Below are 21,976 nucleotides of genomic sequence, written 5' to 3'. Positions count from 1 at the left end.
CAGGACCCATCAGCTCCAAGTCAAGTAGTTGTTTCAATCTAGTTATGGAGGGCACAGCTCACAGTGGCCCATGCAGGGATCGAACCCGCAACCTTGTTGTTAAGAGCACCGCACTCTAACCATCTGAGCTAACCGGCTGCCCTGTGGCTTGTCTTTTCATTCTCTTACAGTGTCTTACAAAGAACCGAAGTTCCTAATTCTGAATATATTTTGAAGGTAGAGAGAACAGGATTTTCTGACAAATTGGATGGGGGGTGTGAGAGAAAGAGAGGAGTCAAGGGCGACACCAAGGTTTTCAGTGCGAGTAACTGGAAGTCTGACACCAAATGAAATGAAGAAGACTGAAGGCACAATAGATTTTTTTTTTGGGGGGGATGGTGAGATGGGGATGAGATCAGGACTTTAGTTTTGGATATGTTATGCTTGAGATACCTAAAGTTCAAGTGGAGATTCAAGTAGGTACTTGGACAAATAATCCCAGAGTTCAGGAGAGGTCTGGGCTGGAAATAATTTTTCTGGGGGGGGTCATAAACATTTAGAAGGTAGTAAGTATTAAGTTAGTACTTAACTACGGTATGTTCCAGGCACTGAATTTGGGACTTTCACAGGCATTATCCCATTTATTTTTTAAAACAACTACATAAGATAGTAGAATAATGCTCAAACTGCACATAATGGCTCAAACTGGACATAATTGTCATCATCATAGCTAGCATTTACTGAGGTCTTATTATATGCCAGGCACTGTTCCAGTGATTTAAATGTTTATATTACTTATTTCTCACAGCAATCCTATGAAGTACACATCATTATTATCCTATTACATAGTTGAGAAAAATGAGATGCATTATACCAGATGAAGATTAATTAGTATGGAGAGACGTGGCCCTTTAACTTTTCTTGATCTGGATACTACATAATATTTGTAAATTCAGTTCAAGGTGATATTATTATTACTATTATTATTTTGTAACTAAAATTCTTGTTTGCATATGAGCCACTTCTAAAATCAATGTTTTGGTGTCATGTACTTACAAAATTTATTTTTGAATTTAAATGTAGAATTTTACAGTTAGCCCTTTCAAAATTTCACCATATTATCAGTGAAAATACCTAAGGAATGAATACAAACACTTCAAAATTTACTTTCTATATTAATGACTAAAAAGTAACAAGAGTTCCACTGGAGAGCAAAATTATATCTTTCTTGAGTAACACACAACACTCAATGTCAAAATGACTACAAGTTTCAACTCTGCTAGAGTCTATGCTAAACATCTTGGAAATGAGTTCATTATCTTTAGAGACTTAACCTCCTTTCCCTGCACTGAGCCAAAACAGGTTCACAGGGGGCAGCCGGCTAGCTCAGCTGGTTCGAGTGCGGTGCTCTTAACAAGGTTGCTGGGCCAGGGCCACTGTGAGCTGCGCCCTCCACAACTAGACTGAAACAACTACTTGACTTGGAACTGATGGGTCCTGGAAGAACACACTAATACATAATAGTTAAAAAACCCCCCCAAAACAGGTTCACAAATACAGAAGACATAAGAATTTATCAAATAATTAGCAGAGAGAAGGATAAAATTGCTATTTTAAAAGAAGCAATGGGATCTTTTAATGGATTGCTGTTACTGATTATGGATTATGAATTTTAATTGTTATGCCTGGTGATGTCTAATTGACATAAAGTGTTTCCCTGAGTTCTGTAAGTTGTTCTAGCAAATAATCAAATCCAAGGGAAGGGGGGGTTCATGGAAACCTCCAATTTGTAGCCAAGTTGGATACAAGTTGTGAGTAACATGGGGACCTACTACTTGCAAATGGCATCTGAAGTGGGACTGAGCCCTTAACCTGTGGGATCTGCATTAACTCCAGGCAGTGTCAGAATTGAATTGAAATGTAGGACACCCTGCTGGTGTCAAAAGAATTGCTTGGCACATACATCTGATGTCAGAAGTGTTGTGAGTGTGGTAGTAGTGTAAGAGTAAAGGAGAAACACACAGAAGTGAGTTTTTCCTAAGCACTTATATATTGTATAATTTCATTTTTATTACACTCTCAAAAGGAAAAAAATTATAGATATGAACAATGGGTCAGTAGTTACTAGGGGTTAGGGTCGGGAGGAGGATATGATTATTAAGGATTAGCATGAGAGGTGACAGAACAGTTCTATATGCTGATCATGGTGGTGGTTATACAATTCTACACATGTGATAAAATTTCATAGAACTATACACATATACACACACAAAACGGAATACATATTAAAAACTGGTGAAATTCAAATAAAGCCTGTAGTTTAGTTAACAGTAGTGCTCCAATGCTGATTTCTTAGTTTTGATCATTGTGTTATGGTTATATAAGATGTTATCATTGGGGGAAGAATGGTGAAGAGTACATGGGAACCCTGTACTATTTGTGCCACTTTTGTGTGAGTTTAAAATTATTTCAAAAGAAAAAGCTTAAAATACATTACTTTCACTCTACGTGTTTAACCCTCCTATGGGTTTCTTAATTCTAAATACCTCGAATCACTCGCTGAGCCTCGTCAATTTTCTTTCCTTAAAATCTCTCAGACTGGGTATCTCTTTCCCGCTCCCACTTTTACTCCCTGGTCCAGGCCCCTGTCGCCTCTTGATTGGACACCCACCCAACAGCTTCTATAGGATCTCTTTGCCTCTTCTGCTTGTATCCGACAGGCAACCCACCTGCACAGAGTGTCCAAAGGAATTATATGAGCATGCTGCTTGCACTGTACCACTGCGCAAAAGCTGGCAGCAGCTTTTTACTCTCTATATCCTAATATCCAAAGTACTTAGTTTTGCATTCTAGACTATATATAGTCTTCACTCAAACAAAAATTTCTAGGCTACTACTGCTACAATCCTTCAAATAGCTGACATTTGTACAGCTATTTCCATAGTTTTAGTTACTCGCTGTCAACCATGGTCCGAAAATATTAAATGGAAAATTCCAGAAATAATCAATTCATAAGTTTTGAATTGTGTGCATTCTGAGTAGTGTGATGAAATCTTGCGCCGTCCCACTCTGTCCTACCCTGGATGTGAATCATTCCTTTGTACAGCATATCCATGCTCTATATGCTTCCTGCACATTAATCACTTAGTAGCCACCCTGGTCATCAGATCAACTGTTTTATGTTATTATTAATTATTGTTGTTAATCTCTTACTGTGCCTAATTTATAAATTAAACTTTAGCATAGGTATGTATGTATAGGAAAAAACACAGTATATATAGGTTTCAGTACTATCGGCGGTTTCAGGTATCTAGTGGGGGTCTAGAAATGTATCCTTCTAGAATAAGGGAGGACTACTGTATTATGCCAGTTTGCTTCCTGCACCTACCACGCACTGAACACTTTGTAATGCTTTGCCTGTGCTCCCCTGTACTTCCCATGTAGAACTCATGGCCCCCTTCAGTCCCACTAACACGTGCAGCCTTCCCTGGAGCTCCAGTCTAGTGATCTTTCACGTTCCTCATTAGTCTTCCTGAGCCTGTAATTCTGTACTCCTGTGTGGTGCTTCTCACATGTGACTCTTTGAGGTTCTCCTTCTCTGTCTTCATGTTATATTACTATCATTTGAAAATCCATTTCGGGATATCACGTCATCAAAATGGCGGCGTGAGGTGAGCCTCTGTAAAGCTCCCCTGGAATTTACAACTAATCAAACAACAATAACTCCACAAAGGACTCCCTGCACAGCAGACAGGCAAGACGAAGAGGCCCACTACTGAATTCACCTAAATGTGGGCGAATCGCGCGAGCGGGGGAGGAGGGAAGGGAGAAGTGTGCAGACAGAGCCGCGAGGGTGCAGGACGCAGACCCGGCTCAGTGCTCCGAGCTCGCTGCATCCCGGAGCTACCGCAGCTGCGGGAGAGGGAAGGACTCGGACTGCTAGGGCTCCGCGTATGGCCCACAGGGCTGAGGGGGCAGCGTATAACACGGCTGAACACAACGCTCACGGCAGAGACCTCGGAGCAAAGACTGAGGGAAGAAGGCTGAAAACGGTGGTTTAAGCCCTCACTGCTGAGCAGAGAACGGAAGCCTTAGGCGCTGAGACCAGCCACCCCCTCCCTACCCTCCCAGAGCTCGCCCCGCCCCCACCTGCGTGGAGCTAGAAGCAGAACAGCAGCAGGGTCAGATCAAAAGAACAGAATATTTGCTGTTCTGAGAACTGTGGACCGCAGACACAGATTTGCAGCCCAACTAGTTCTGGCAAAGGGGAGGGAGCTGTGCAAGCAGGACCGGCTGTGGTGGTGGTCGCCGCCATTGCTCTGGGCCACCTCTCACAACTCACCCCGCCCCTGGCCCCACCTATCTGGGCAGATCCCTGCAGGAGTAAACAGAACTGCTGAAACATACGGGCTCTGAATCTGGTGCAGGAAGAGCTTTGGAACTTCAAAAGCTCTCCGCATACCCACACGGACAATGCGCCCTGTGACCCAAGCGAACTATTAACAGAGGAGAAGCCCGTCTCCCAGGGAATCCCCCCATTGTGTGAGAAGCTGGAATAGTGCAGAGAAAACATAGCACTACTGTGTGAGAGAAATAAAAGGCTGCAGTCGGAGAGAAAATAAAACATTCTACCAACAAGTACTGGAAAACGAAAGAAAGACCTCTTCCTATCAATCTGTTGCAGAGGCCACCACTGTAGATGTCTAGGAAGAGTAATAATAAATCAGTAATTGCCATGAATAACCAAGGCAACAAGACAGCTCAGAAAGAAAGTGAAAAGTCTCCAGAAAAGGAACTTAAAGATATGGAAATATGTTATTTAAATGACAGAGAATTCAAGATTGCAGTTCTGAAAAAACTCAATGAGATGCAAGAAAACACACAAAGGCAGTTTAATGAACTCAGAAACGCAATCAAAGAACAACATGAGCATTTTACGAAAGAGATTGAAATTTTAAAAAAGAACCAAATAGAATTTCTGGAGATTAAGAACTCAATGGAAGAAATTAAGAATGAAATAACCAGCTTAGGTAGTAGAGTTGACCAGATGGAGGAAAGAATCAGTGACATCGAAGATAGAAACCTGGAAATTACACAGATGGAAGAAGAAAGAGACTTGAGATTTAAAAGACATGAAAGAACTCCACAAGAACTTTCTGACTCCATCAGAAAGACCAACATAAGAATAATGGGCATACCAGAAGGAGAAGAAAGAGAGAAGGGAACAGAGAATATATTCAAACAAATTGTTGATGAGAACTTCCCAAACTTGTGGACAGAACTGGATCCTCGAATCCTAGAAGCAAATAGAACACCTAATTACCTCAATCCCAACAGGCCTTCTCCAAGGCACATTGTATTGAAGCTGTCTAAAATCAACGACAAAGAAAGAATCCTCAAGGCAGCCATGGAAAACAAGACGGTAACCTACAAAGGAAAGCCCATTAGATTATCATCAGATTTTTCAGCAGAAACTCTACAAACCAGGAACGAGTGGAACCAAATATTAAAACTATTGAAAGAGAGAAATTATGAGCAAAGAATAATGTATCCAGCAAAGATATCCTTTAGATATGAAGGAGGAATAAAGACCTTTCCAGACATACAGAAGCTGAGGGAATTTTCTAATACATGACCTGCACTACAAGAAATACTAAAGGAGGCTATTCGACCACCATCAATAGGGACAACTTGTGGCAACCAAAACATAAAAAGGGGGAGAGTACAGGCCAGAACCAGAATATGGGAATGGAGAAAGTAAGCGTGCTAAAGAGAATGGAATACTCTAAATATCAAACTTTCTTTTACTTAAACTTAAGGGTAACCACTCAAGAAAAATCCAGAACTGAAATACATTCTGTAATAAAAGAAGAAACAGAGGGAAACATCATAGAATACCACCACACAGAAATAATAGACAACAACAAAAAGGCAAAGAAACACTGGAGACACAGCCTTATCAGAAAACAAAAGATAGAATGACAGGAAATCCTCACATATCAATAATCACCTTAAATGTAAATGGACTGAACTCACCAATAAAAAGGCACAGAGTAGCAGATTGGATCAAAAAACTAAACCCAAGCATATGCTGTCTCCAAGAGACACATCTCAGCTACAAGGACAAGCATAGACTCAAAGTGAAAGGGTGGAAATTGACACTCCAAGCAAATGGTACCCAGAGAAAATCAGGTTTAGCCATAATGATATCAGATGAAACAGTCTTCAGGGTGAAAAAGGTAACAAGAGACCAAGATGGACATTTCATAATGGTAAAGGGGACTATACAACAAGAAGACATAACAGTCATCAATATTTATGCCCCCAATCAGGGAGCACCAAAATATACCAAGCAACTACTGACAGAACTAAAGGGAGAAATTGACCAAAACACAATTATACTAGGGGACCTAAATACATCACTGACAGCTATGGGTAGATCATCCAAACAGAAAATAAATAACGAAATAGCAGCCCTAAATGACACATTAGATGAAATGGACATAATTGACATATATAGAGCACTTCATCCTAAAACATCAGACTATACATTCTTTTCTAGTGTACATGGAACATTCTCAAGGATAGACCATATATTGGGACATAAAATAAGCCTCAGCAAATTTAAGAAGATTGAAATCATACCAAGCATATTCTCTGATCAGAAGGCTTTGACATTGGATATCAACTGCAAAAAGAAAGCAGGAAAAAACACAAATACATGGAGATTAAACAACATACTTTTAAAGAACGACTGGGTCAAAGAAGAAATTAGAGGAGAGATCAAAAGAAACATAGAAACAAATGACAATGAAAATACATCCTACCAAAATTTTTGGGATGCAGCGAAAGCAGTTTTAAGAGGGAAATTTATATCATTACACGCCTATCACAAGAAACAAGAAAACTCCCAAATAAATAACCTCATGTTCCACCTTAAAGAACTAGAAAAAGAAGAACAAGTGAAACCCAAGGTCAGCAGAAGAAAGGAAATAACAAAAATCAGAGCAGAACTAAATGAAATAGAGAACAAAAAGACGCCACCAAAAGGCTATTAGAAACAATCACAACGAATACAGTAAAGTTGCTGGCTACAAAATCAACATACAAAGTCTATTGCATTCCTATATACTAACAATGAAATCTCAGGAAAAGAAATACAAAAAACAATTCCTTTTGCAATTGCAGCAAAAAGAAGAAAATACCTAGGAATAAACTTAACCAAGGATGTGAAGGACCTATATGCTGAAAACTATAAGACAGTTTTGAAAGAAATTGAAGAAGACACAAAGAAATGGAAAGACATTCTGTGCTCATGGATTGGAAGAATCAACATAGTTAAAATGGCCATATTACCCAAAGCAATATACATTTTTATTGCAATCCCCATCAAAATCCCAATGGCATTTTTTAAAGAAATAGAACAAGAATTCATCAGATTTGTTTGGAACCACAAAAGACCCAGAATAGCCAAAGCAATCTTAAGAAAAAAAGAACAATACTGGAGGTATCACACTCCCTGACATTAGTGTGTACTATAGGGCTACAATAATCAAAACAGCATGGTATTGGCAGAAAAACAGACACATAGACCAATAGAATAGAATTGAGAACCCAGAAATAAAACCACATAAATATGGACAGATAATTTTTGGCAAAGAAGCTAAAAACATACAATGGAGGAAAGACAGCCTCTTCAATAAATGGTGCTGGGAGAGTTGGATAGCCATGTGCAAAAGAATGAAATCAGACTGCTATCTGTCACCATGTACCAAAATTAATACAAAATGGATCAAAGACATAAGCATAAGACCTGCCACAATAAACTGCATAGAAGAAAACATAGGTACTAAACTTACGGACCTTGGGTTCAAAGAGCACTTTATGAATTTGACTCCAAAGGCAATGAAAGTAAAAGCTAAACTAAACGAATGGGACTATATGAAACTTAAAAGCTTCTGCACAGCAAAAGAAACCATCGACAAAATAAAGAGGCAACCAACTGAATGGGAGAAGATTCTTGCAAACAGTGCCTCCGATAAGGGGCTAATATCCAAAATATACAAGGAACTCATGAAACTCAACAACAAAAAAACAAACAACCCAATTGAAAAATGGGCAGAGGACCTGAAGAGACATTTCTCCAAAGAGGACATACAAATGGCAAATAGACATATGAAAAAATGCTCAACATCACTAATCATCAGAGAAATGCAAATAAAAACCACAATGAGATATCACCTCACCCCAGTCGAATGGCTATCATCAACAAGACAAATAGTAACAAGTGTTGGAGAGGCTGTGGAGAAAAAGGAACCCTCATACACTGTTGGTGGGAATGCAGACTGGTGCAGCCGTTATGGAAGGCAGTGTGGAGGTTCCTCAAAAAATTACGAATAGAATTACCATATGACCCAGCAATCCCTCTCCTGGGTATCTACCCAAAAAATCTGAAAACATCTATACATAAAGACACGTGTGCTCTAATGTTCATTGCAGCTTTGTTTACGGTGGCCAAGACATGGAAACAACCAAAATGTCCTTCAATAGATGAATGGATAAAGGAGTTGTGGTATGTATACACAATGGAATATTGTTCGGCGGTAAGAAAAGAAGATATAGGACCATTTGTGACAACATGGATGGATCTTGAGAGTACAATGCTAAGCGAAACAAGTCAGACAGAAAAAGCAGAGAAGCATATGATTTCACTGACATGTGGTATATAAACCAAAAACAACAAAAGAGCAAGACAAACAAATGAGAAACAAGAACTCATAGACACAGACAATAGTTTAGTGGTTACCAGAGGGTAAGCGGGGTGGGGGGTGGGAGATGAGGGTAAAGGGGATCAAATATATGGTGATGGAAGGAGAACTGACTCTGGGTGGTGAACACACAATGGGATTTATAGATGATGTCATACAGAATTGTACACCTGAAATCTATGTAACTTTACTAACAATTGTCACCCCAATAAATTAAAAAAAGAAAAAAAGAAAAGTAAAAAAAAAAGAAAAAAAGAAATAATTCTTGTTATTTTTGTGGGATTTGGGGTTTTTTGTTTTTTTTTTGACATAAAGCATTGGTATTATGACTTTGGGCATTCTGCATTAGAAAGATTTTCATCATCTTATTTCTTCACTTTGCAGTTATTCAGCAGTTTTTCATATTTAAACCATAGCTTAAATTTTAGCCATTACTAAATTAATACCACTATATCCACAGTAATGATTTGCAAGTTTACATGGACAAGTATTTAAGTATAACAAGTCTGTTCTCATCAGCTAGATAACATTCTCATTGAATTCTTCCATCTTTAGATGACATATAAGCAGTGAAGGTAAACTGTAGTTCATATATGACACACGACGCTGACCTCAGTTTCTGGACCTTTTTCATTTAAGTTATTGACATTTCTGCCTTCTGTCTTTCTGGGGCCAGAAATCTATATTATATATTAAGCTCAGGTTATTTCAAATGAGAACCAGTGCAGGCACAAGGGTTTCTAAAAATAAATGTTATTAGTCAAGATAAGCATGATAATGAAAGCCAAATTTTGTAAAGGATCTTAACAACAATTAATCTGGCTACCATTTTCATTGTTATTTGCCATTTAAACTAGCTTCTAACGAACAAAAGATCCCCGTTATGGAGAAACTGAGAAAGGCAAAGGAGAAATAGGAATGTCTCCCAGAAACAGGAGTGTTCATTTCTGGGAGAAATACAGACAGACCTCGGAGATACTGCAGGTTCGCTTTCATATCACCATGATAAAGCGAGTCACATGAATTTTTTTGCTTCCTGGTGCATATAAATGATGTTTACACTGTAGTGGAGTAGTCTAATAAGTGTGCAATAGCATTATGCCTAAAAAAACAACATTTACACCTTAATTAAAAATACTTTATTGCTAAAAAAATGGTAGGCATCATCTGAGCTTTAACAAGTCATAATCTTTTTGCTGGTGGAGGGTCTTACCTTCAATTTCTGAAAAAATGCAGTATCTGTGAAGTGCAATAAGGCGAAGCGCCATAAAACAAGGTATGCCTGTACTAAGAAAGTATCTAAGAACTGTACCGACTCTTTTCTAGGGGAAATCAGGAATAACTAGAACCGGATATTTCAAGTCAAGAGTAACTAAAACTGAGTATCAGAGGGTGGAATGCAGATTTGAGAAGTAATATTCTTAAGGAGAATCAAGATCCATCGGAATCTCAAAATTATTCTGCAACATTATTGTTCAAGCCATTGCCACTAAGATATATTATTAACATATGTTTTAATACATTTTATTGTTTTGCATAATCTCTGGGGATGTAGCATTATATAATATAATGAACATCTATTTGTTCAAGCATTAAATAATTAATACTTATTGAGCACCTACTACATGCCCGACACTCTCTAGGGTGCTATACAGAAGTGAACCAATAGCCCCCAATTCCCACCCTTATGCAGCTTATATTTTATGGGGATAAACAGACAAGAAGTAAAATATAAGTATGCCTTATGGTGACAAATGCTATGGAGAAAACTAAGGCAGGGAAGGGGGATAGGGAATACTGGCAAGAGGGGGCATTCCTTCTCCCAAATTTTAAATTGGGTGCTCAGGGAAGAGCTTATTAAGAAGCTTATATCTAAGCAAAGACGTGAATAAGGTAGGGGAATAAGCCATGAAAATATCCGGGGGAAGAGTTGTTCTAGGGAAAGGGCATGACTAACAGAGGTGCTGAGGTAAGAATATGTCAGCTGTCAGAGGCCAATATGAGGGGAAGAGAATGAGAGAAGAGAACAATAAGGAGTGAAATCAGAGAGGTATCAGGGAGCGAAATTATATATATTAGATTAAGAAAGAATACACCAGGGGAGGGGCCTGACCAGAAGGTATAAATTCAGGAGACACTGGTGTACAGACAGTATTTAAAGCCATTAAAACTAAGTGAGGTCTCCAAGGGCCTGAGTGTAAACAGAGAAAAGGAACAAGGACAGAGGCCTGTGGCACTGCACTGTGAAGAGATGGGTGGGGTGGGGGGAGATGCGGAAGAATCAGCATGATCTGAGAAGAAGCAGGCACAGAGGCAGAAGGGAAACCCGGAGAGTGAGGTGCCCTGAAACCAAAAGAAGACAGTGTTTCAGGTGGATGGATGTCCACTGTTGCTGAGATGCCAAGAGGTAAAAAGCCTGAGATCTGACCACTGGATGTGAGCAATGTGAAGGTCATTAGTGACTTGACAAGAGCTGTTTTAGTGGAGTTGGTAGGATTGCAACCCACTAGGGTAGGTTCAAGAAGGGATGGGAGAAACTGGAGAAAGTCAGCACAGACAACTCTTTCTAGGACTTTTGCCGTCAAGGAGAGCAGAGAAGAGTAATAGAAGCTGGAGGCAGTAGTCGGGTCAGCAGAAGATGTATGTTTATGTGTATAATAAAAATAAATTGTAGCATGTTAGATTCAACAGAGGTAGGAAACTGATCACACAGGAAAGGGGAAAATGGCTGGAGTGACGTCCTTAAGTATGTGAAAAGGGTGGGATCGCATGTACAGGCAGAATTAAAAACCTGGTTCCACCGCTGTCAACTTCTGTGACTTGGGGCAAGAATCTTAACCTCTCTGAGCCTTAGTTTTCTCATCTGTAAAGTGAGAATTTCCTGAAATTATTGAACTGTGTAATGTTGTTGTCAAATAGTACTGTTTAATTGAAGTCTCAAGTTGCAATTTTCCTTAAATTCACTGGCAAGATGGTATAGAAAAACGAATTTTAAAAATCTGCTTTTATCCTAGGACAATATATCCCTATTTGTATCTATTGAAATAAAAATAATGCTACAAACCACACAGTCACACCCAAAATAAAGATAATCAATGTATTTTAATACAGTACTATTTCAGTTATTCATGTTGCACATCTTTGGAACACGTATTGGTAGAGAACAAACAGGCCTTTCTTCCTGATATATTCTGTCTCAATCTTCTTTTGTACCCTCTGATAGTGGAATGTCACTTGACTCAGATATTTTGACAGAGGATGTGCAGAAACAGCAAACCAGAGGAACAAAAATGTAATGAAAAATGCTCAGAAAAGAAGATTACGTGGAAAGGGCACCTTAGAGAGCCAACACATTGCTGTCACTGGAAGTGTTCAAACAAAGTGTAGAAGGCCATCTATGAGCTCATGTACCTTAAGCCAGGGGTGATTCAGTGCTTCATAAACAGTGATCCTTTCAGCTGGATCCAGCATCAGCATGCGACGCACTAGGTCTTTGGCACTTTCAGAGATATGGCTCCACTGCCTTGGATTCATCTGAAGAGGAGGGAAGGAAAATGACATAGTTATTTTCAGTGAAAAGTTAATATTCACTGTTATTGAATAGTCCTATACCATTGCAATGTCAATGAAATTCTCAGAGCAAAGAACAGGAATTTGATTCTAAAGGTTTGTTTTCAAAAAAAAAAAAACACACATTTAAAAAAAGGTTTGTTTTCTAAGGAAAAGAGGACAAATGCAATTCTTTTTTTGTGGTTGCTCATTACATGAGATTTTTGCATCAGTCCATATTGCTTACATATGTTCTTGTTCCGTAAGTTAAATATTTTTAATAATGGAAAAATGGACTGTTCATGATTCCAGTTTTTACCTTAGCTAAAGGGGCTAGACTTGTTTGACTTAGAAAGAAGGACTAAAAGCATTTAAAAGTTATTAAAAATTTTGAAGAAATATTTTTAATATTTTGTTTTTAAACATTGGGATTAGCAGTAATTATGAAGCTATGCAAAGTTATTAATAGGCTATTTTGGTCACTGTATATCAATTTCAGTATTTAGGAAAAAATATACTATTACCATAAGCCCTACAAAATAACCAATTCACTTGTATATTATCCTTAGTGAAGTTACTTTTGTCCCTCTTTTAGAGACAACTAAGCCACAAGATAAATTGACCCAACAAAAAAAAGTATAAGTTGTTCAAAAGACATAGGACTTGTGAGGAAGATTCTGGATCTGTGAGGATAAGAACTGGAAGGCTCCTGGGAAAAGGGGTAAGTCTCAGACCAGGAACCAGAAAACAAGGGCACAGGAATACTTTGGGCTTAGGGTTGGGAAGGCAAGTGGAGACAGGAATATAGAGACGAGTACAGTCTCGTTCCCTATTTAATATCAGGAAGCTGATCGGTGAGCTTAAGTAAGCGGCCGGGTGCCAGGATCTTTAGGCAATGCCATTGCTTTAACTGGCAGAACCTGTCACCTTCTAAAGGAGAAAGATGGAGGATAAAGTCCACAACAATTTAAAGCCAAATGAAATCACAACTTGCATCACAGTACATATGAATCATTACAATTTTGTCTGGCTAATGTGAAGCTTTGTACTTGTAGATGGGGAGTGGAAAATGTCTCCATGTTAGGGAAAACTCTTAAAATTGGAGGGTGTTCCATTTTCTTTTTCTAACAGGCAGAATTCCACACGATAGTCACTTCTGCTTGTCAGAGCCCATTAAAATTAATGCCAGGAGACTGTCGAAACATTGTCATCCTACTGAAATTGTGATCAATCGACCAGTTTGAAATAACAAGGTGAGTGATTAGAGGAGGCTTAGATAGATAGCCTTGTTCCTTCCTCTCGATCCTAAAGCTGATGCACTCTTTAAAGTCTGAATGACTGGTCTTTGGGAATGGAGTTCAGAAATCCTCTGAAAGTGGTGGTAAGATTTCTGAAGTGAGTAGAAGTTGAGACGTACACTCCCCCGTCCTTTTTAATGAAGGAGCCCAGTCTAGGGTTTTCTCTTTCTTCAGCTGAGAAGAGCAGCTGAAATTAATTTGGGAGGTAGCGTATATAAAGGGGGAACAAAACAAGGCTATAATAGCACTCACTTATTTAAATACAAAAACCACCCAGTTTAGACTTCTGCTGTGTAGATATACACCATCTGGCCACGAGTTAACAATGATATAAGATGATACTGCATGTTTTATATACTTTGGGAAATATATTTTTGTCCTTTATAAAAAATTTAATTGAAATTAAATGTTAGCACACATTCCTGTTAAATAGTATTCTCTCACATCTACTTTAGAAGATCAAGTAAGCTAGCAAATGAGAATGAAAAGTTAAAATTACTTAAAACCAGTAATAGTCTATAAACCAACAATTTAAATGAACTACATTTAGAAGTTATCATCAAAATTTTCTTGAAAATACCCATAGAGATCAAGGATTTTTAAAATAGTTCTTCACTTGATCTTAGCCAAGAGGCCGAGAAGCGATAAAAATAGTTCTTCTGTTAAGAACCACAAGAGTGATGAAATGATATTTTGGAGATCTGCTTCAAAATAATCTAGTAGTATGTGGAATATGGATAAACATGTTGATAAGTATTGAAGCTGGGGATTCATTATACTGTTACCTCTATTGTTTTTGTTTGAAAATTCTCGATAAAAAATGTAAAAATAAATTCTGAAAGAATCATAGCACAATATTTTTTTTTTTTAAAAAGATAAGCCAGGTTCATCATTGATGGTAGGGATGGATCTATATTTCAAACTGAGCTGCTGAAAACCTGGCGCTTTTTTAAGAAGAGCCATGAATATAAACAAAAGGTGAGGTTAACAAAGTAAAAGAATAAATAAGTTGTTAACCTCAAGGCTTCAAACCTCCAGGTACAGAAATTATGATATAGCTGCTACCATCCATCTAACTTACTATAATACTAAGAATAGGGAATTTAAAAATAATTCAATTTTTGGACATGTGTGAACAGTCCAAGTTTCTTACAAAGAAAAAAACAAACAAACTACCCAATGCTTTAAATATAGACAAAATCAAATACCAGTAGCTGTTGGAATGAAGCACATTGTCTTAGAAACAGGGAAGTTAGGAACTGAACAAACACAAAAGAAGAATTCTATTATTAGCAAATGCTTATAACTCAAAAAGGCAGGTGGGAGATTTTATTATATGGTACTTACATCATAAGTCACTGTGAGGATGAAATGAGTTAATATAAGTGCTTAGAACAGTTCCTGGCACAAAGGAAGTGCTATGCATGAGATAACCATCCTTATTGCTAGTAGTATTATTATGCTGATGCATTACTAATTGTGTTTATTTTCATATGTTAGTATCTGTAATTTCACTTGGCAAAATTCAACCAGAAAGCCACAGTGTGCATTCCTGATAGCTGCTCACAATTTCCTGGGATTGGAGCGGGATGATGACTTATAAACAGTTTCCTGAGACACTGAGTCACCTTGAAAGGATTGATTTTATTCCCTAGTGGCCAACTGACTCTAACAGAAGCAGAAAAACGTATACTTAAAACGTCTTTGTCTGTTAACAGAGTTTTGGCATATATTTTAATTCAAATAAAATAAAAGACAACCTGTATACCTTTATAAGCTGATGGTGCAAAGGCCAAAAAACAAAGTATAAACCAGTCTCACTTTTTTATCTCCATAAGCTTCAGTTTTGGCTTAGAAGAATAAGGCTGCAACTCAAACTACCTTACTTTACCTTTCTTTTCTTTTCTTTTTCTTCTGTTTTTCTTTACTTTTTTCCAAGTCCCATATAAAATTCTAACATTACTGAGGAATTGAAAAGAAGACTTTAGGGGCCTCACAGTTCTGGAGTTTAGTGTTTTATAAACCAGTGTGTTTGGTTTTATGTTGCCAGGCCTGGCTGAAAATGAAACAGTGATTCTGCTGAGTAGAAAGTACAGGTTTTAGTAATAATGGGAGGAAAAAGAACTTCCTCGACATAAGCTGCCCTGATCTGATATCCAGACACACTCCCCCATACTTCCCATATACAGCACTCCATTCCGTCAGCCATACGTGGTGGTATAGGGCAAAAAAGCCGGGGTAGTGAGACCAACTTTAAGCTTATTGATTTACAAGAATTCCTTAGGTCTTTTTGATATAGCTAGTCACAATGTCAGTAATGACATTTTACTTTTTAAATAAAGAAATTAATAATTTACTAATCAGAAGTCTATGAATAGTACCCAATCCACATTAGCCAAAGAAAAATGTGAATGTTTAAGTCACACCAAGATTGCTCTAAATTATATTATAGGCTGCAGTTGTGATACTGGCATTTCAGTTTATCCTGGAATGTAAATGACAAAATTTTCAGCTGTGCTGGATGACTACATAAAATGCAATAACGTGTGATAAGGCAAGACAAATAAAGGCTGATAGACACTAAATATAAAATAAAGATAAAGAATTACTAAAATTACCTGGATGAAATTTCTATTTTAGCTTTACAAATTAAGCAAAAAGCTTTAAAAATGAAGCCCTTTCCTCAAGTTACACAAAAAAGGGTCAAAGAAATTCATTTTCTACTTTAGCCTGAATAAATGGGTTTGGTCACCAGACAGCTAATGGATACTTTTTAAATCTGGGCCCAGGTCTGTCACAAACACCTTACTCACAGTAAAATAAAAAGTTAAATTCTACCACAATAAATTCCAAGTACCATTTCAAATTCTTTCCCTGAACTAAAATTTTACTTAAAATCAGTAGGGCACAAACTAAACACGTTCTTTCACCTAGCTAAATGAGCAGTTTTGCAAGAACATATTTGTGGTAAAATATATTTGATTTGTAGTATTATTTGTGACTCTGAGGGCCCAGGACTCTTAAACTATAGACTGGTACGTGGGGGAAAGGGGCACATCCATCTGATCTCTGGTTTTCACACTATATCAAAGAGGACGAGGGTCCCTGTTTTCTAGGCTGAAAACAGAGTTGGAATCTAAACATGGGACAGACTTCAGCTGTCGCAGAGAGGGAAGGAGATTGGAGGGGCAAGGCAATGGTTGTTTTAAAGCCACTACCTCTCTTTCAACTCGATGACAAGTCAGCTGATAGACTCAAATTTACTTGAGGCCTATGTTGCCTACTGAGGCTAGCGGTTCAATGACAGGAGCAAAGAACTTCTCTGACTTGGTAACTACATGACAATCATTAAGCAATCCAAAGACATAATTACTCCAAAGCACATTTTTCAGAATAATTGAATCTCAATGGAAAAAGTAAAACATTCATAATATATTACCTTATATTTTCCTTTAATAATGCCTTCAAACAATCTTTCCTTGGTTCCATAAAAAGGCAAACAACCACTGAGCAGGATAAAAAGGATCACGCCACAACCCCAGACATCTACAGGTTTTCCATAAGGCTCTCTTTTGACAACTTCTGGGGCCATAAAATGAGGTGTTCCAACACGTCCTACATTTAAAACAATAACAACATCAAAGAAAAAATGTTTACATAAAATGGGCTTTTCCCCCTATTTGAAAACGGAAAATAATAGAACAATAACAGTCTGAACAAAAAGTTTAACAATATATTCTCTCACCACCTCTCCCCTCTTCCATAAAATCAAGTTCATGGACAGAAATAAATTATTTATCTGATCACCTCTTGAAAATAGAGCCCAGGATAGGTACTTTGTCTCCTACCACTGGTACTTCTTATTGAATTCAGCAGGGTACACGGTAATTATTTACCTATTTTTTGCTTCATGAAGAAGTTTAAATTTTCTAATTTTCACATGTTTAAAAATCACTAAAAATAGAGAGCAGAGGCAGGTGGAAGAGTCAATAGGCAAAGTCTGCAGCTGCCCAGGAAAGAATGGGAGGGCCTACTCTGGGCAGGGACAGGGAGGGGACGGGTTGGGGAGGAATGAAAAAAAAATCCTGTGGAGAAAAAGATTACTTTTGACTGCCAAATGGAAATTCTCAAACTAAACCTAATGCCGAGAACTTTTATTTGGAATATGAATGTGAATCTGAAGTCTTGTTCAGTGGATTTTAGGAGTTGGCGACAGCCATCAACAATGGTTAGTAATATTTTGTTATAATAGGATTTTTAAAGCTTCCTCCTAGTGTTAACATTTGAAGAGAATGAGGCAAACGCATAACATAAAGCAAAGTCACGAAGCTCCCCCCATTCAATCTTTTTTGACCTCCATCTTCTTTAAAGAATTTTCTTTTTTCCCTATCAAAACCAACTTTCGGGAAAGAATCTGATAGCAGTTGTTTGCATGCTAGTAAGCATCTTTCAGTATCCCAAAGGGAGTCTTTTTCTTCTATTGTAGAATGAAAGGCTTGTACCCTGTAGGGCAATTATTGTGGGAGGGGGCACTGCCCATCAGACTTGGGAGCTCTTTTAGCTGTATGCAGGCCCAGCCCCCTCCTTTCTCTCTCTCTCTCATCATATTGACTCCAAGATAGTTTTTTTTTTTTATTTTGAACGTTGCGTAATACCTTATCTAGAGCTCAGAACTGTGGTTCAGAGTTTAAAAAGACCGTAGAGATCTTCTAAGCCAGCTAGAGAGACTGTATCATAAAGTCCATTAGTGATTGTCAAACTCGTTTGGGATGGAGACAGATAAAACAGCTCTCAGTTTGTGTACTGGGGATATTCCCTTGCTACCGATCATTATGATTCCCCTCCCTCCCTCATAATAAAAGAGATTAAGTTCAGGATTCAGAGAATGAAAATATTTTCATTTAAAATGTACAGTAGTAGATCAGTGAAAACTCTACTGGTTAGAAGGAAACGTTTTTATTTCTGTACTGCCCCCTTTTGCTTCCTCAAATAACATAAAGAAGATGAAGCGATGAGACCTAAGCCTCCTACGTCATTAACAGCCTGGACAGGGCAGGGATGTTGGAAATTCACCTTGTTCTGATGGCCAGGAGCTGGCATGAGTAGGTACGGGCAGATTAAGAGATCAGGGTACCTGCTGACAGTTTGCATAATGCTTTGAAACTCAACTTACCTCCTCCTCCTTCCCACGCAAGAAAGGGCCAAGCAGCTCAAAATAGGGGCCTCACTTTGGGATTAGTCAGAGCCACCATGGCCAGCCCCAGCCATCCTGAGGAGGTTCTGTCCATTTATCTGGATTGAAGACTACTCTGATGTGGAGAATTAGTATTTATCCTAGAGGAAGATGCATGTCTTTTGGTTCAAGAATTTGCTCATAGATGATAGAAGGAAAGAACATGGCAGAAAGAATATATAGGAATGATCTTTTTAATTTTGTGCAGATGGATGGAATGTAAAAGGACAGAAATTAACCTACACTGATCTCTCCAAACTCCTTGTTTGCAATCTCTTAAAACTTTTCCTTCTTTGTAGTCACTTGATTTTCATGACTTTGACCACAAAATTCTAAGAACAGGAAGTCAATTACAAAACCAAATTAAATGTCACTGTATATGACATACATCAGATATACATTTAAATACTTAAATGGTATGTTTTCTGATAATATAATAAGACCTCTTTACCTAGAACCTCAGGGAGAGAATTGTTCTGAATAGCTACATATTCACTACTCTAAGACTTGAATCTTATGCACCCAAACCTTTTTACTTTTAACACTTTTGGATGGCTACCTTCCTACAATTTCCTGACTTCTTTTACACAAGATGCTGCACATAATTTAACCTTTTCTTGATGACTCAGAATTGTCATTGCGGATATCAATTAAAGAACTATGCTATAGAACAAGAAACATTCTCAGGGACTTCAGAGGTATGCAATTTAACCTTTTCTTGATGACTCAGAATTGCATTGTGGATATCAATTAAAGAACTATGCTATAGAACAGGAAACATTCTCAGGGACTTCAGTATTAAAAGGCTGCTGTGCTTTCCCAGTTTTGGTATTTGATCAACAGATTTTTTTGTTAGGCTTTCATTTCTTTGCTCTCACTTTGCTCACTCCAGCCTCATAATTTGTTGCATAAAACCTGCTATTAACCGGAAACTAATTAGCAACCAGAATATTTCATTTAATAACAACTTCTGACGTGCCTGCTAGGTCCTAGACACCATGATAGGTGCTGTGGACGTACAGAGGGATAAGCCATGGTCCCCCTCACAAAGCTTAGTGTTTGATATGATTACAAATCCCTACATCAAATGATACATGGAGGTATGTAAGGCAGATAGGTATGGTAATATGGGAGAGAAGGAGTAGGTTACCCAACTTGAGATGGTGAAGTTCAGCCTACTTTTAAGATGAGATGATTATTAGCTCAGGCTTTAAGAACAGTAAGAGTTAACTGGCTAGATAAAATGACAAAAGGCATTTCAACCAGGGTGAATAGCAGGTGCAAGGTATAAAGGAACACGAATCCACAAATCTTTTTGAAAAAAACGGGAGCATGTCAGCCTCAGAGCTCAGAGTGTCTTCACATTCTCACTTGAGAGGATAACCAGTGGGTTTTAAAGGGAGGAAAGAGTATACCGCTATTATAATGATTTTCTAGGTTCCCAGTTATCTTCTGGATAAGTGAGTTTTCCAAATAGCTGAGTTTCAGATAGGGGAAGTGTAAATATATGTAAATGGTTTTTACTATATGGAACATATAAAGGAGGGAATTCTTTTCTATTTGGAGGACTGCGTAACCAAAGATTCCAACTGACAGGAAAATAGCTTTCTGTTAAATGCTAGCAGATTAACTGATAAATACTAGCAAAATTTTCAAAAGTACCCTAAACAACAGGAAAGCTTTTAATAAGAGAAATCATTTATCTCTTAACTACACATATTATATTTTTAAAGACATTGTAAGGCTTGAAGTAGTTATTTCAAGACTGTAAGGAAAGGTTAAGAAATGACAATATTTCAATCATCAAAAAGTATTTTAATTCTAGAAGTACTGAGAAAAATAAATTTTGCATAGCTCCCACACTGTTAGTTCAAAATCATCTTTAAAAATATGCAATTAAGGAGGAAGGTTCCTGGACTTTCGTAAAATAGATTAAAATGTAGAAAATGTCCAGGTAAATCTAATGAATCTGTTTTCCCCCTTCAATCAAGATGCACAACATGAAGTCAAGCCTTTCTGAGTACTAATAGGATGCAGATCCAGACTAACAGAAACAAAGTCATTCTATATGGCTAATATTTTTGATCAAAAAATACAGTGAATGTTTAAACTAAAAAAATGTATTACAATAAGACACATTACCATTAATCCCCCTCAAAATACTCCCCCTTGTTTCGAACACACTTATGCCATCGTTCTTGCTACTTTCTGAAGCAGTTCTGGAAGTCCTCTTTCGTATCTTTAGTTGCGCTGTCATGGCTGCTTCAATGTCCTGAATTGATTCAAACGTTTACCTTTCATGGTCATTTTGACTTTGGGGAAGAGCCAGAAGTCGCATGGTGCCAGATACAATGAACAAGGTGGATGAGGACTCACTGTAATGTTTTTATTATTCAGAAAATGCTGTACCAGAAGCGATGTGTGACATGGAGCCAGAAGTGATTTGTGACATGGAGCCTTTCGGTTGTGATCAAAAACTACGGTGAACGCTGCTGCCGAGTGCCATCCAATGGAAAGGCAGGGATCTTCAAACAGCGGCACATCGAACCTTAGTAACAGTGTGGGACAAGTTTCAACTTGTTTGGTGCAGTCAGTCGCGTGTGAACTACTATTGAGAGAAGGTGTGTTTTAAAGTGTGCTGTAAATCATCCTCCATCTTGACAATGCTCCGTGTCACACATCACTTCTGGTACGGCAATTTCTGTCAAATATAAACATTACGATGTGTCCTCATCCACCTTATTCATCGAATCTGGCACCGTGCAACTTCTGGCTCTTCCCCAAAGTCAAAATGACCATGAAAGGTAAACGTTTTGAATCGATTCAGGATATCGAGGCAGCCACGACAGGGCAACTAAAGACACTCAAGAAAGAGGACTTCCAGAACTGCTTCAGAAAGTGGCAAGAACAATGGGGTGTGTTCGAAGTGAGGGGGAGTATTTTGAGGGGTTTTAATGGAAATGTGTCTTTTACTGTAATACATTTTTTAATTTAAACATTCACTGTATTGTTTGATTACACCTTGTATAACAGATAAAAGGAATTAGTTTCATTTCATTTTATTCCATCAACCTTGGGGATGTAATCATCAGAATTTATCTGTTATAATTGTATAGTCTTAACACAGGGATGATCTGTACAAATACCAT

At 37.9% G+C, this 21,976-nt stretch overlaps 1 protein-coding gene across 14 annotated transcripts in view; it reads right to left on the bottom strand.

The window, feature by feature from the left end:
* The window catches only part of CASK (calcium/calmodulin dependent serine protein kinase), a 392,568-nt gene that overhangs the window by 106,301 nt on the left and 264,291 nt on the right, over positions 1–21,976 (bottom strand). For all 14 annotated transcript variants that reach the window (XM_033104288.1, XM_033104205.1, XM_033104214.1 and 11 more), the window contains exons 7-8: positions 17,034–17,209; positions 12,159–12,281 (exon numbers count right to left, since the gene is read on the bottom strand). In XM_033104288.1, coding sequence (XP_032960179.1) covers positions 12,159–12,281; positions 17,034–17,209 — 299 coding nt within the window. The remainder of the gene's footprint in view (positions 1–12,158; positions 12,282–17,033; positions 17,210–21,976) is intronic.

Source organism: Rhinolophus ferrumequinum, chromosome X (genome assembly GCF_004115265.2).
Source record: "Rhinolophus ferrumequinum isolate MPI-CBG mRhiFer1 chromosome X, mRhiFer1_v1.p, whole genome shotgun sequence".
Classification (NCBI taxonomy): Eukaryota; Metazoa; Chordata; class Mammalia; order Chiroptera; family Rhinolophidae; genus Rhinolophus; species Rhinolophus ferrumequinum.
This window is presented reverse-complemented; position numbering and strand designations above follow the sequence as displayed.